The 13020-nt window shown below is 53.0% G+C and overlaps 1 protein-coding gene across 1 annotated transcript in view; it reads right to left on the bottom strand.

Moving 5' to 3' along the window:
- Positions 1 to 1021: 1021 nt before the first annotated feature.
- PHACTR1 (phosphatase and actin regulator 1) overlaps positions 1022 to 13020 on the bottom strand; it is a 216292-nt gene continuing 204293 nt past the window's right edge. Inside the window, exons 9-12 of the mRNA XM_047101806.1 lie at positions 12323 to 12384; positions 7582 to 7722; positions 4700 to 4776; positions 1022 to 3890 (exon numbers count right to left, since the gene is read on the bottom strand). Coding sequence (XP_046957762.1) covers positions 3875 to 3890; positions 4700 to 4776; positions 7582 to 7722; positions 12323 to 12384 — 296 coding nt within the window. The 3' untranslated portion in view covers positions 1022 to 3874. The remainder of the gene's footprint in view (positions 3891 to 4699; positions 4777 to 7581; positions 7723 to 12322; positions 12385 to 13020) is intronic.

Raw genomic sequence — 13020 nt, 5'->3', positions numbered from 1 at the left:
TTCCAGGGCCGGGCCAAACATCGGTTGTCCGGTCACTTCACCCACCTAGAAAAATGCAGCCAGCAAGCACTGAAGCTTGTCTTGCCTTCCCCCCAGCACTTCAAAAAGACAAGTCAGGACCAGAAAGGCGATAAAGCTCTTAGCTTTACAGGACAAATACTCAGACTTTGCCCAGAGACCGAGAAAGTACTCAAAAGCCAAGTAGTTGGTGGCTTTTGCTCTGGGGCAGTGACACCCCACGGCACTGCTGGTACCCAAAGCTGTCTCATAGCTGCTCTTATGGGGAGGACTCCGAGGGACTGCAGTTTATTAAAGGGCAGCTGGGCAATATGTCTTAGAAAGTCCTAGAAAGCTAATTTACATGCAGCCGTCCTCCCCGCACCCAGTAACACCTGATACACGAGGAGGTTGTCTGCCTCCATAACTCTTGACGCTTTGCTGCTGAACTGACCTGCCCTTCATCCCAGCCGCAGCCCAACTCTTTTCGGTGGTTGACAAGACACACGGGAGCCAAGGAAAGGATTTTTTTTTTGACTTTTTTTTTTTGGTTTTTAAAGAAACTGCATACATCAGAGACAAACAATAATTTAAATACCATGCAGTTTCTGTATGTACAAAACCTAGGCCATAGAGATCCAGTTTAATTTGTATTGTATTTACATCGTCTTCCTCACACAGCCATCATCTGTTAAATTAGAACACAGGAGAGCGCTCCTATACGAAGACAAACTATGTACAGACACCCGGGAAGCCACTGGAAAAAGCAACTGGTTTGGGGACTGACAGACAGATGGGAAGAAAAAGTCATCGGAGGTGACCTCCACCCACTGGCTGTGCACAGGGAGAGTCTGAAATCCCATTCATCGAAGCACACACCACAATATTCATTCGGCAAATATAAATACACGTCCATAGCGGGAGAAAAATAAACCCAGAGGTTTTTTTTTTTTTGTTTTGTTTTTTGTTTTTTTTTTTTTATCACACCTACCATCACGTTGTTTGGTTTCTCTAATTGGACATAAAGGCTAACGTTTTAAAAGTTTTACAGGGCTTTGGAGAGGAATCGATCAGCAATTTTGAAACACAGCAAGGAGGCCAACAGGAGTCCCTTCTGCCACAGGAGGTGGTGCGGAGCATGGGGCAATGTCTGCTTTCAAGAGGGAAACCTCTTGAGAAACTTCACATTCTTCCTCACACTGACCCAGAGGACAGAAGGCTCAACTGGGAACTGACACGCACAAGACCTTTGAGAATCGCAGCTTTTTCAGAAAAGGGGATGCATTTTAAACCATCTAGCCCATCTCTCCCTTTTTTTTTTTTATAATTGTCAGTTTGCCATCTTAGAAAGTAACACCTCTTCCAGTTGTCCTAACGATATGGCAAAAAAAAAAGAAATTGGGATAGATTTCTAGAAAGACCTCAGGATTTCATGAAAGGGAGGAGGCGGCAGAGGGCCAACCTGTGGTCCACGGAGGTGGCAGAGCCCCCTGAGCTGGGCTTGAAATAATCGCCCACCTTGATGGCAGGTGGGATTTCTGTAGCACAGCAGGTGCACCCTAATTCCTGCAACTGACTTCTCCCAAAGGGTGCTCTTCGGGGATGGAGGCTGAAATTGTGTTCAGTTTCTCCCCAGCTCCAAGCGGACTGCAAGAACAGGGCACTTTGGGCAGGAAACCTGGGCTGCTGGCTGGCTGCAGGAAACGGACTTGGGCGTCACATTCCCAGGGCATCAGAGGCCCAAAAATCAAAGCCAGCAAAGAAGCCATTGGCCTTCGAGGGAGGAGTCCAGGCGATGGAATGAGTTCCCGTAGGACTCGCTCCTGGGTCCGCGGAAGGCCTGGCCATCATGTCAGGGCCCTGGGAGCCGCATGAAGACAGCTGTGAGTTACAGGAAGCTCAGACTCCAACCCGGGCAAGGCAGGCACCTCTGCCTGGAACACGTGCCCGCTGTAGAGAAGTTAAACGAAAGAGCCCTACATCTTTCGTCACACCATTTGCACATTCAAACGTCAGTAAGCCTTTCGGGAAGACTGTGTTTACAGCCACGCTAAAATCCCGACCACGTTTTCCCTGAACTATCAGATTCCACATTCAAAGAGAAAAGGAACTAGTGACGGCCCCTCCTTGGGCCAGGCAGCGGCGTGCTCACTCCCGGTGGTACGGGGACAACTTTGCGACGGCTACTGGGCACTGCCTGAAGAACTGCCCTGAGCTCCCCCCAGACTCTGCACAGCTCCTGGGTTAACGGCGGCCACAGGGGCTGTTAATGCCTGCCCAAAATACAACGGCCTCGCCGATGGGTGTGCATCCCAAGAGTAACTTGCTTCCCACATGTTTTGGGGTGGGAACTGGTCAACTCCTTTCTGTGAAGGCCAGTCTGAGATCTTTCTAAATCTCGGGCACGTGTGGAGGAGAGCAAGCCATTACCGAGAAAAATCACGGTAACTGTGAGACCACGACGGAGGTCCAGGCAGGGCTTGGTGACAGAGGGCCCTACAGGGTCTGTCAGGCAGGAAAACAGAAGCAGCCGCGACGGGCCCCGTGAAGAGAGTGGTTAGGGTTTGGGGGCTGTCCTTCCACTCACTGCACATCTTACCCGGGGTGTCCCCGTCAGGAGGGCACTGCCTTCCTGTGGTCCCAAGCGAATGGGACAGCTAGAGATACACTTTACCCATCAGCTTTACCAGCACCACGAGGGAGAGGAAGGATGCTCTCCAGATGGGTAGGAGCAGGAAGGTACAGCACGGGCAGGTGTGGCTGGTGTTTGCGCCATTCTGGCATATGCCAAACCCTGAAGGCCCTCCACAGAAACTCTTCAGTGCAAAGAAAGGAGACTAGAAGGCCATCGGGTGGTTCTGGAGTCCCAGTCCATCAGAGACCGGCGAGCCAGTCTTTCAGGAATGGTTTCTGGCTTGCATGCATTGGTCCTACACTCAGAAGCTGTTACCTTCCGACCCATACAGTCACTGGCCCTGGGGTGCGTGGGGAAAACGAACATCAGCCAAGCAGCTTCTCTCCCCAGCCTCTCCGTCCTCACCAGGCTCCTTACACTCAGATGCACCAATGCCACGGGCGTCCCACAGCAGTGGCCGGGTGCACAAGACCACCCATGACATTTGGCTTTTTTAACACAGATGGGTCAATTCGAACTGAGCAGATGACAACTTCCCCTGTGCACACCAGAGCTTCCCGGGAGGCAGCTCCACTCAGTCTGAGGGGACAGGATAGGTGCTCAGTGCCGGCCTTCCATACCTGCAGCCCACACACTCTCGAGACAGACAGTCGACCACAGACTCCCCCAGAAAAGCATCTTCCCTTTTGTTCACTGTATGGATGACGGCTGAAGGGAGAGAAAGGACAGGGGTGACTGAGAACAGTGCTCCCTCTCAGCCTCCTCCTAAGAGGTCCCCAAGTCGGACGCCACACCCGGAGCCAGTGTGTTTGGCCAAGTCTAGAAAGCCAACCAGACCATGTGCACAGTCCATTCCAGGCCGAACCCACCGCCTCAGCTTTCTTTGGACCCAGGTGACAGACACTTGAGGGGAAGAGGTTTGCTGGAGCCTAAATGAACACGGCACCTGCCAGGCCTGGAGGGAGAGGACCAGGACCGCTCCGAGCGCCGGGAAGTCTCCACTCTGGCCTGCCGGTGCCCTCGGAGTCCGCGGCGGTACCAGCAGCTCTGACCGCGGAGTGGTGACCACTGGGCTTTCGCAAAGAGAATCCTGATCGGGTTTCCTTTTTCTTCTTCTTCTTTTTAAAAAAAGGCAGTTCAGAAGATTTACATCATAATGGGGAAGTGAATAAATACCAGCACTTATGGTTCTTATAAATTTATGTTTCGAAGACAGCATAGCACTCAGGAGGAATTTGACTGTTAAGGTCGGTGAAACCTAGAAAACAAATAATTAAGTCAAGACCAAGGGGCTGCTAGAGATGCCTGATGCCACAGCCCGAGCTTCCCATCCTCAGACCCCCCGTGGCTGACGAGTGGCAGGTTAAATCTGGTTAAACCTCCGGCCAAAGGCACATCCCTAACAGAACTCCTCAAGTACTCGAGCCCCCACGGAATTCACCTTATGTTTGGGAGTAGTTTCATCTGGAGCTCCTGGGGGCCCAAACCGGACGGCCCTGGTGGCCCTCGGCCCACGCTCTCAGCCTGGACTCGGCAGCAAGGCTGAGCCCAGGCGCCAGTCGGCACGTCCTGTTTCTCTAAGTGTTCGCCACGGGAGTCCTAAGAATTAAGTCACTGGCTCTGCCACTAGCTAGCCATGTGACCTTATATCAACCCCTTAAATCTCTCTCTGCCTAAGTTTCCCCAAAGGAGGATATGGGCACACGGAATCACAGGAGCAAACCCACTCTGGAAGTCCCATGTGGATTTGGTATTTTGCCCAGGCTTGGCTTGGGCTGACTGGATATAAATGTCAACGGGCTTTTCTTCTCAGCTTAGGTTTCCATAAAAACCCACTCTGGGGTTATGGGTGGTCTGGCACTTAACAGATCTTTAAGTGAAAAACCAGGCCTTCAGAAGGTCGCGGTGCTCCTTCCCCTCGATTCGGAAACCACAGCGGTCCTTCTCTTATCCCCCACCCCTCCCCACCACGCCACCTGTAATCCGGCAGCAGATGGCAGTTAGTCGGGAAGCAGGTACGACCATCTGAAGGAAAGAAAAGGGAAAAGAACCCCTCAATTTACTAACCTTGTTAAATGTCTACTCAATTCATGAACTTCCATTTCAGTGCTTTTAAATTCATTGAGCTCCTTTCGAATGGCAGCCTGGAATGAAGAGAGGTCCGTGAATATGCAGAAGAGACAGATGGAAGGGAGTTCGCTTATTACCTGTTTTGTTTGACAAAGCCGAACGACCCAGTATAAGTACGGAAAATGAATTCCTTCACTGGGAGGGGAAAGAAAATCACCTGGAACCGACAGAGAATCCCCCCGCCCCCCAAATGTAAATCGCAAATGATATCTGGCCTACTGCCCAAAGTGTCTTTTTCTTCCTCTCTCCGAGGAGCGCCTCCGGGGAAGCAAGAGGCCATGCAGATCTGCCCCACACTCCTGGGGTCTGGAATGCACTTTTAAAGTTGTGGTGTTTTTCCAATGTTTTATTTTTTGAGACAGTGCGAGCAGGGGAGGGGAACAGAGCGAGGGGGACAGAGGATCCGAAGCTGGCTCCGCACCGATAGCCTCAAGTCTGATGCGGGGCTCCACCCCGCGAACCGTGAGACCATGACGTGAGACAAAGAAGCTCGACCGACAGAGCCACCTGATGCCCCGAGTGCACGTTTAAATGTCAACCCCTCATCTTCCGTAGGCAAACAATCTAAGCTCAGCACAAGCACTGTGCTGCCTCAGGATGGGTCGTTCTAGAAGGGGTGGGCCAAATTCCTCAGTCAAATTAAGGGAATGGGTGATTGCCAGCTGCCTCCTTTCCGTTTGATTTACAAAGACCTCGCTCTTTCACAGCTCTGTTGATTCGGGGGTGGTCTATGCCATTATCAAGGGTATGGCGTCGTTTGAGTAGCTGCCCGCTTCCAGCAGCACCCGTAGATGTGCTGTGGCTGAGGGAGGGCAGGCAGGCGGGATGCAAGGACAGACGAGGAGGTGGAACAGAAGGTTCTGACACTGCAGAAAACCTCACTTCCTCCCCAGGCACTGAAATTCTAAACATGCGCTCTTTTCCAGAGCTACTTCTAATGTTCGTTTATTTTTGAGGGGGGGGGGGAGGGGCAGAGAGAAAGAGAGGGAGACCCAGAAACCGAAGCAGGCTCCAGGCTCTGAGCAGTCAGCACAGAGGCCGACGCGGGGCTCGAACTACAAACCGTGGGATCATGACCTGAGCTGAAGTCGGACGCTTAACCGACTGAGCCACCCAGGCGCTCCCTCCCAGAGCTCCTTCTAATGGGAGTGCAGTAGAACCTTGGTTTGTGAGCATAGTTCATTCTGGAAACACGCCTGCAATCCAAAGCACTTGTGTACCAAAGCGAATTTCAAGAACCACTGGCTCAGCTGTGATCATGTGACGTTCGGCGTCACGCTCTACTCACATTCCAAGATGTCGCTCATTTATCAAGTTAACGTTTATTAGAAACGTGTGCTTGTCTTCCTCACAGTCCGAGGTTTTGCTGTATTTCCTTCGGTGGGACTGTCAAGGCACTGAGAGGCCGGAAAGGCCGGCAGGCAGGATCAGAGTGACTCCCCCCAGAGAAGGCAAGGCACACCCCCCCTCTGTGGGCGCCACTTCCTGTTCTTGTGCCGCAGCTCTTGAGGAACTGGGTTCCCTGAATGCGACGCACAACTTCAGCACGTGCATGGGGAGACGCGCCGTACTTTCCCCCCGCTTTGCTGATACCCCCCCTTATCCTCGGTCAGCAAGGGCGCTGCAGTCAGGCTGTGAACAAAAGGCAGGAGGCGCCAGGGCTCCTTCCTCTGTTCCCGTTTACTTGACACAACAGCCTGGGGGCTGGGCCTCTGGGTCTGTGTGTCTGTCTGGTGGATGGTGGTGCCGGTTCCTGGGGTCACTACCACAGATGCCTGTCTGGGGAAGCAATGAGTGTTACGTTTAAGAGGAGGGCAGAGGCTTCCACTCATCGGGACCTGTGGGTGGATCCACCGTGTGGGAGGCATTTCTGGAAAGCCTGCTTCTGGCCCCAATGTTCCCACCCGCGTGCCGCAGCTTCCCTGTGTTCAAACTCCCTGTGCTCGATCAGGCCAGAGTCTGCGCTGTAGACGGCCTCGCCCTGCAGCCCACGTAAGAAAGGCACCGGCCCTGCGAATTCGTGGGGCGAAGGCAGGACTCAAGAGAAGGCCCCCGATGTATGCCAGAGTCTCCCCAGTGTCACCTGCACACCAGACGTGGTCATTATTTTAGATTTTGTTTTAAAAGGCCCTTAGCTCTCCAGTTCCTAACAGTGACTGGACTAGGGTCCCAAAGGATTACGCAGCAGAGGTTCATTTCGATTTATGGTCCAGGGGACAGGTGAGAATTCCCTTTTGCTTCACTGCATTTCTTACAAAACTCAGCCTCAGATTCTTCTTGTTTTCCAAACGGATGACGGTTTAGCGTAGCGAGGCACGTTTTGCCGTCTCTGTGATTTGTGGCCCGTTTCTACCGTTAGGGTATAATAACCGCAGACACAGTGAGCTGGTCTCTCTTTAGTTTTGCGAATCCTACTGGGTGCCGAGGACAGCGTCCTCTCCACGAAGGGCTGCGAGAAGCCTGGAGCCTCGCACTCGTGAACCGTTCTGTGCCCATACAGATGTTCTGTTTCTGTGGGCACAGCCACCCACGCGGCCTCTCCTCCTGCCGTCACTCAGCATGACATTATGTGACTGTCGCGTGCCTTCTCTCCGGCAGTGGAGAATCAATTCGGTGACCTCCCCGCAGGTTATCTGGAGCCCTGGGAGAAGCGGCACCCTCAGCAGGCCCAGGGGGCGCTCGGCACCCCATGACGGCCACTGCAACCACGGCCTCGCTGCTGGTCTCAGCCCGGGGTCCCGGCAGCAAGCCGGAACGCCAACGCGGGGGGAGACTGAGGCACGAGGACCCCCTACCCCACTCCTCGCCCCTCGGCTTACTTTGTCGGCAGCGGTGAGGCGGGTCCACGGCTTGTCGGCCCTGCGGTCGTAGTCCTGAGCGTCAGCCACCTCCACGTAGTCACTGAAACGGATGAGGATCTTTCTTTCTCGAAGTTCTTCCACTGTGGGTCTTTGGCTGAGCTGCAGGGAGGGAGAGAGATGGACCCGGTCAGCCAGAGGAGTGTAGACTGCTGGGTCGGTGGGAAAACGAGGTCCTGAGAGGCAACCAACACGTCCCTCAGCAAGTGAGGGGCAGGGCCCGGGGTGGGGACCTAGGGCTTCTGACTACTGGACCTGGGACTTTTCCAGAACTCAAAGAGAGAGAGCTTTATTATCCCCTGAGCTACCTTCAGGCTCATCCGGATAGACAGGTAGGCTGACTCTTAATAACACTGCAGCGTCTCCTTGTAAGCGGTCTGTCTGCCCGCGTGGGTGCGGGCGTCCGCTGTGGATTTTCCCACACCCGTACCGCGCCTCCCACTCGGGGACGGGAACCTCACACCAGGCTTCGGTCTCATTTTGGATTTGTAAGCCCATGCCCGTGTGTCAGATTGAGTGTGCTCTGCAGGATGGGGCTGGAAATCGTTTTAAATGCGTGTGTTTTAGACCCCCCAAAGGGCGGATGTGCAAACAATATGCAAATTCAGGGGTCCGCAGCCATGATGTAGGAGGCCAGAGGGGACCCTGCTCCTCACAGTCTGTCCGCAAATGCAGGGCGAGGCTGGGTTTAGGCCAGGAAGGCATGGGACAGGCCTTCAGGACGGGTCTGCGGCGAGGGGTGCAACAACTAGGACGAGAATGTGTATTTATTTAGCCGCCTCGCGGTCCCAGTCACGAGCACCCTCCCTTTGTACTTGGGCGGCACAAGGCTGACGTTTCTATCATCGCTTCCCGCCACCGGGTTTATTTCTCCTGGAGCAACACCGTCGCCGTGTCTTCAGGATGCTGTGAACGCACGTTTAACCGACGTTATTTTAAAGCACTTTTTCCTCCAAGCCCTACGCTGTATTCACTTCTATCAACAGAAAGTGCAGTCAGATACAACCCCACCACAAAGGCCTATACAACACACACAGACGCACAAGTGAATCCCAACCACCCTGGCTGTCCTGACTCGATTTCCCGCGGCTGCCACACACCTTTGGTGGTGCCAGCGTGCTCCAGCCCGCTGCCAGCTGGTGGACCGTGGAAGAGCACGCGGAAAAGGAGTCAGATGATTGCCCGGCTGGGATCAAACAGAATGGAGCCAGGTACGGCCAGGCTGCAGGCGGGACCAAACAGCCCGCGGCTCCCCCTTGGCCAATGGTGGGAGGGGGGATGTGGGGGATCAGAGGCCTAGCGGGCTGTGGCCCACTTGCCTGGGCCACACGCAGCCCCCTGTCAGAGTGGTTCGGATCTGTGCTGAGGCAGCCCCGGCGTTCCTGGGACAGGACCTTCTGGTGTCAGTGCTGTCCTGTCGCGGGAAACCCACAGCTGTCCCAGGCTTCGTGGCGTACCGTGAACAGTCCATCCGGACTCAAACACGTGCCCTCTGCAATGTGAGTTCAGGCAGCTTTTGCATACTCGTTAAAATACATGCAAACATTTCCTGGTTCCCCAGCTACACAAGGACTCCTGCTCAACATCTCTTGTGCTTCTTAGCAAGATTTACCGCGAAATGCTGGGCAGATGGTGCTGATTTCTAAGTGTACTGTGACAAGAGGAAGGTTAAGCACGGAAGTAGTTTATATTTCCAGAAATCATGCTCTGGATACTTTACCAACAGACTTGGTGGCAGTCTGGAGCGAACAGAAAACTAAATGTTAGATCCAAAGGTCAGGGGCTATTTTTCATGCCTGAGTCCCATCGGAGACTTTAGACACGATCTCTCCGAATCGATAAGGCGCTGCTCCCAAGTTCTAGGAGGGAAGCAATGAGGAGGGGACCGGTTTCTTCCCCGGGGCGGGGGGGGGGGTTCTCAGGTGGTGTGTAGGCCACCTAACCAATGCCCCCTGGGACTCTCCACTGCGAGCATGGGCTCGTGCCCCTGCCTACTTAGTGCTCAGATGTGCCTTTGGCTTGCCTTTGGGGTACATGAACCTAGGGTCCTTCCTCAGATGGCGAGGAAATGATCTTTGTGGCCGAAGTCCGTTTTCTGGGGATGGCGGGCTAGAAGAAGGGGCGGGGGGGGGGGCAGAGGTTGGAAGCATTATGTTTCAATCTATGGCAGAAATATCACTTGCAACCAAATACTGAAAAGTAAATTACTTGAGGCCCCAGATCCACTACTAATACAACTTGACCCAAGTGCATTTCCCCTTTCCCTCTCCCTCCCTTCCTTTCTTCTTCCCATCCATCTATCCATTTAGCTAGCCAGCATGTTTTTTTTTTTCAAAGGGGGAGGCTGGCATTTATTAAAAGACAGAGCACATAATTTTTAGGTTAGTCTCAATTTGGCTGAAGAAAACGACTGGTCTGTTGCTATCAGTGTCCTGTATCAGCTCCTGGCTCTCATTTTTCTCCCTACTGCGTTAGAACGAAATAGAACTGAATTGAGGAAACCTTAGGGCTGCGGGTAACCGAACGACAGCCATGGTCACTGGCATCTGGTCTTGCTGTGCTCAAGGCTCCAGAGGAGAAAGATCTGCCCAGGGCCAGGAGGCACCACAGAATTCCCTACCTGCTGGCAGGCTCACATCTCTGTCGGCAAAAACAGAGGTGAAAGTGCCTTCCGGTCTTCCCCTTCAAAGCGGCTCTCCCTTCCCTTAAAGTCATTTTTCATTCCCCAAGCCAGTCCCAGGGGAGGGCAAATGCTGAAATTATAAGGCAGCTTTCCTGGGAGAAGGAAGGAGAGGGGACCGGGAGGAAGAGGAGGAAGTTCTCTTGCCTTGGAGACCTGCAAAAATGAGGGGCTTTTTGGGGGCACCTGTCCCTAGCGGTACCCATCCTTCGGGAGATGGCGGGGGAGGGAACCCTCCTCCCTTGCCAAATTATGCAATTAGCTGACTTTTTGTATACTCTTTTTAAAAAGACACGAACTAAATATAGTCTTAAGTATTTTCCTATTTCTAGCTTTTAGCAAGAAACCCTCAAGTTCAGGAGACTTTGGGCGCAGCAACCAACCCCAATGAATTTTATGAAAATGTGGTTTTTTTTTTTCCTGAAATGTCTAGACCTTTCTGTATCAGAAAGGAGGGGTTATCACCAGCCTCCTCTGGATAGTCTAAGTCATTTCAAGGACACGCTTAAAACAAGGCGGCGTAGGGGCGCCTGGGTGGCGCAGTCGGTTGGGCGTCCGACTTCAGCCAGGTCGCGATCTCGCGATCTTGCGGGATCTCGCGGTCCGTGAGTTCGAGCCCCGCGTCGGGCTCTGGGCTGACGGCTCGGAGCCTGGAGCCTGCTTCCGATTCTGTGTCTCCCTCTCTCTCTGCCCCTCCCCCGTTCATGCTCTGTCTCTCTCTGTCGCAAAAATAAATAAACGTTGAAAAAAAAAAATTAAAAAAAAAAAAAACAAGGCGGCGTATCTTCCCCAGTCCTCCTCACTACTCAGCCTCGGGAGAAAGGACGCCCTGCCTCCAAAGATGGGGAAGATGGGGAGGTCTTAGGGATTTAAAGAATCAGACCTTGGCTTGGGTGAGGGCACCTGGACAAAGTGAGGTCACCTAGCTCTTGTTCGAGTTCCCAACCAGGGGGGCCGCCAGCCTGTCATCTGGCCTTTCAGGCTCTTGTTTATTTTCCTCATAATTGGGATAGCATTTGGCTTGTCACTGGGCATTTGGGATGCTCCAAGGGAGACAAAGTCAGAGACGCACAAATCATCACCTTAATAATTGGCATGATGTGTTAGGATCTCTGCATTTCTTCCTTTACATAATGTTTCTAGGGAGAAAAGTCCACTCATAAACCTTTGAAAATTAATTTTAATGGGTCTCTTAACTGTCTCTAAGATTTGAGTATCTTTCTCTCAAGAAGGTCACTGTAGGAGGGCTGATTAAAAACAGAACATAGTTCCGTTTCCTGTGTGTTATCAATTGATTAAACTTGTCAACACCATCCAGGAACAGCCTCAACTAAGAGTCTGTTACTGGAGAGGCCACTCATATGGAATTAGATCCACTCGGGTCTGCGTCACGCTGCCGCATCACCTATTCTGGGGGTGAAAATACATAAGAATTCCAGCTTTGTGACTTTAAGTGCTTTTCAAACACCTGCCGTAAATTTATCAGCTCTTTGGGCATTTTCCTAAATTCAGTAACTCAAGCTGGATCTGGCATAATAAAACCAAGTAGTTCTCAGTTCATAGGTAAGGCACAGTATCAGGGGAGGCAAGGAAAACTTACTCTCCCAGGGTCACAGCAAATAACTGCATTACATTTGAACTACCGATTTTGATCATGACGTTCCCATGCTTGGTGGCATTACGGTGAATTTCTCAAAAACAAAATGTTCGCGGTAACTGAAAACATAATGCACCTGACATCAAGCTGCCTGGGGGGAGGGAGGCATGGGTGTCACAGAATCAAGCAGTGGAATGTCACCAGCCCAAAGCACTGAAGGCCATGAAACTGAGCTGATCACCGTCCCCGGGGGGAGTCCCGGAAAATCTAGAGAGCCGCTCGCTCTCACAGCCGAGGCGCGGGGCCACTGACAGAACTTCCTCCGGGCCAGGCAGCTGCAAGGCCACCGGGGCCCGCAGGCGGCACGGGAGCCAAGGGCGGCCCGCGCTGTCCTGTCCCAGCTCCCGCCTGGAGAACCCGCTCACCTTTCGAGTTAACCTCCTCTTGATTTCTCTTTTCTCCTCTTGTTCCTCCTGTTCATTCCGAGCTGCAAGAAACATTGACCATGCTTTGGTTTTGGGAACAGTGTCACACGCAAGTGTACCCTCTGAACCTCTGCAGGCTCCAGGCCAAGCCCCTCACGACCTGAACAAGGGGAGAGCGAGCTCCTGTCCCCCCCCTACCCCACCGCGGCCACCCTCCTGCCTATGGGACGCTTTCCAAACTGCCTGCCTTGTTTCAAATTGATGGGGAGCTGGCTGACCTTACTGTGTTTTCCGTGTGTGTCACAGGTTTTCAAGTCTCCAGGCAGAAAAGCCCGGGCTGAGAAGTATGGCTCTAAGGCAGGGAGGTAGGTCCTAACAGGATGAGGGTGTTAGCAGGGACATGGGCCTCTGGAGGGAGGCGAGGCTCCCTTCTTTGGACAAGACTCAGGCCGGCTCGACTCTGCCTTGGGCCTCACAGTGACTGACGGGGGCTCATTGTGACGTGGCCTCATGTCTGGTGCTCTGTGGGGACAGAACAGAAGACCAGCCTGTGGGGGTGCCTGCCACTGGCTGCAGAAATGAAACCAGGCACGGCGGAGGCCGAATGCAGCACTGGGCACGCGGAGGGGGATTTCAAAACGCTCACCTTTCGCAAGCCCTGATTCCATTAATTCTTTGAATCTTCCAAGAAGTCCACA

The sequence above is a fragment of the Lynx rufus genome, unplaced genomic scaffold, assembly GCF_022079265.1.
Source record: "Lynx rufus isolate CCGP_SWC_20201006 ecotype Redwood Valley unplaced genomic scaffold, mLynRuf1.p SCAF_6, whole genome shotgun sequence".
Taxonomy (NCBI): domain Eukaryota; kingdom Metazoa; phylum Chordata; class Mammalia; order Carnivora; family Felidae; genus Lynx; species Lynx rufus.
The sequence above is the reverse complement of the archived record's forward strand: the minus strand, read 5'-3'. Positions and strand labels throughout refer to the sequence as shown.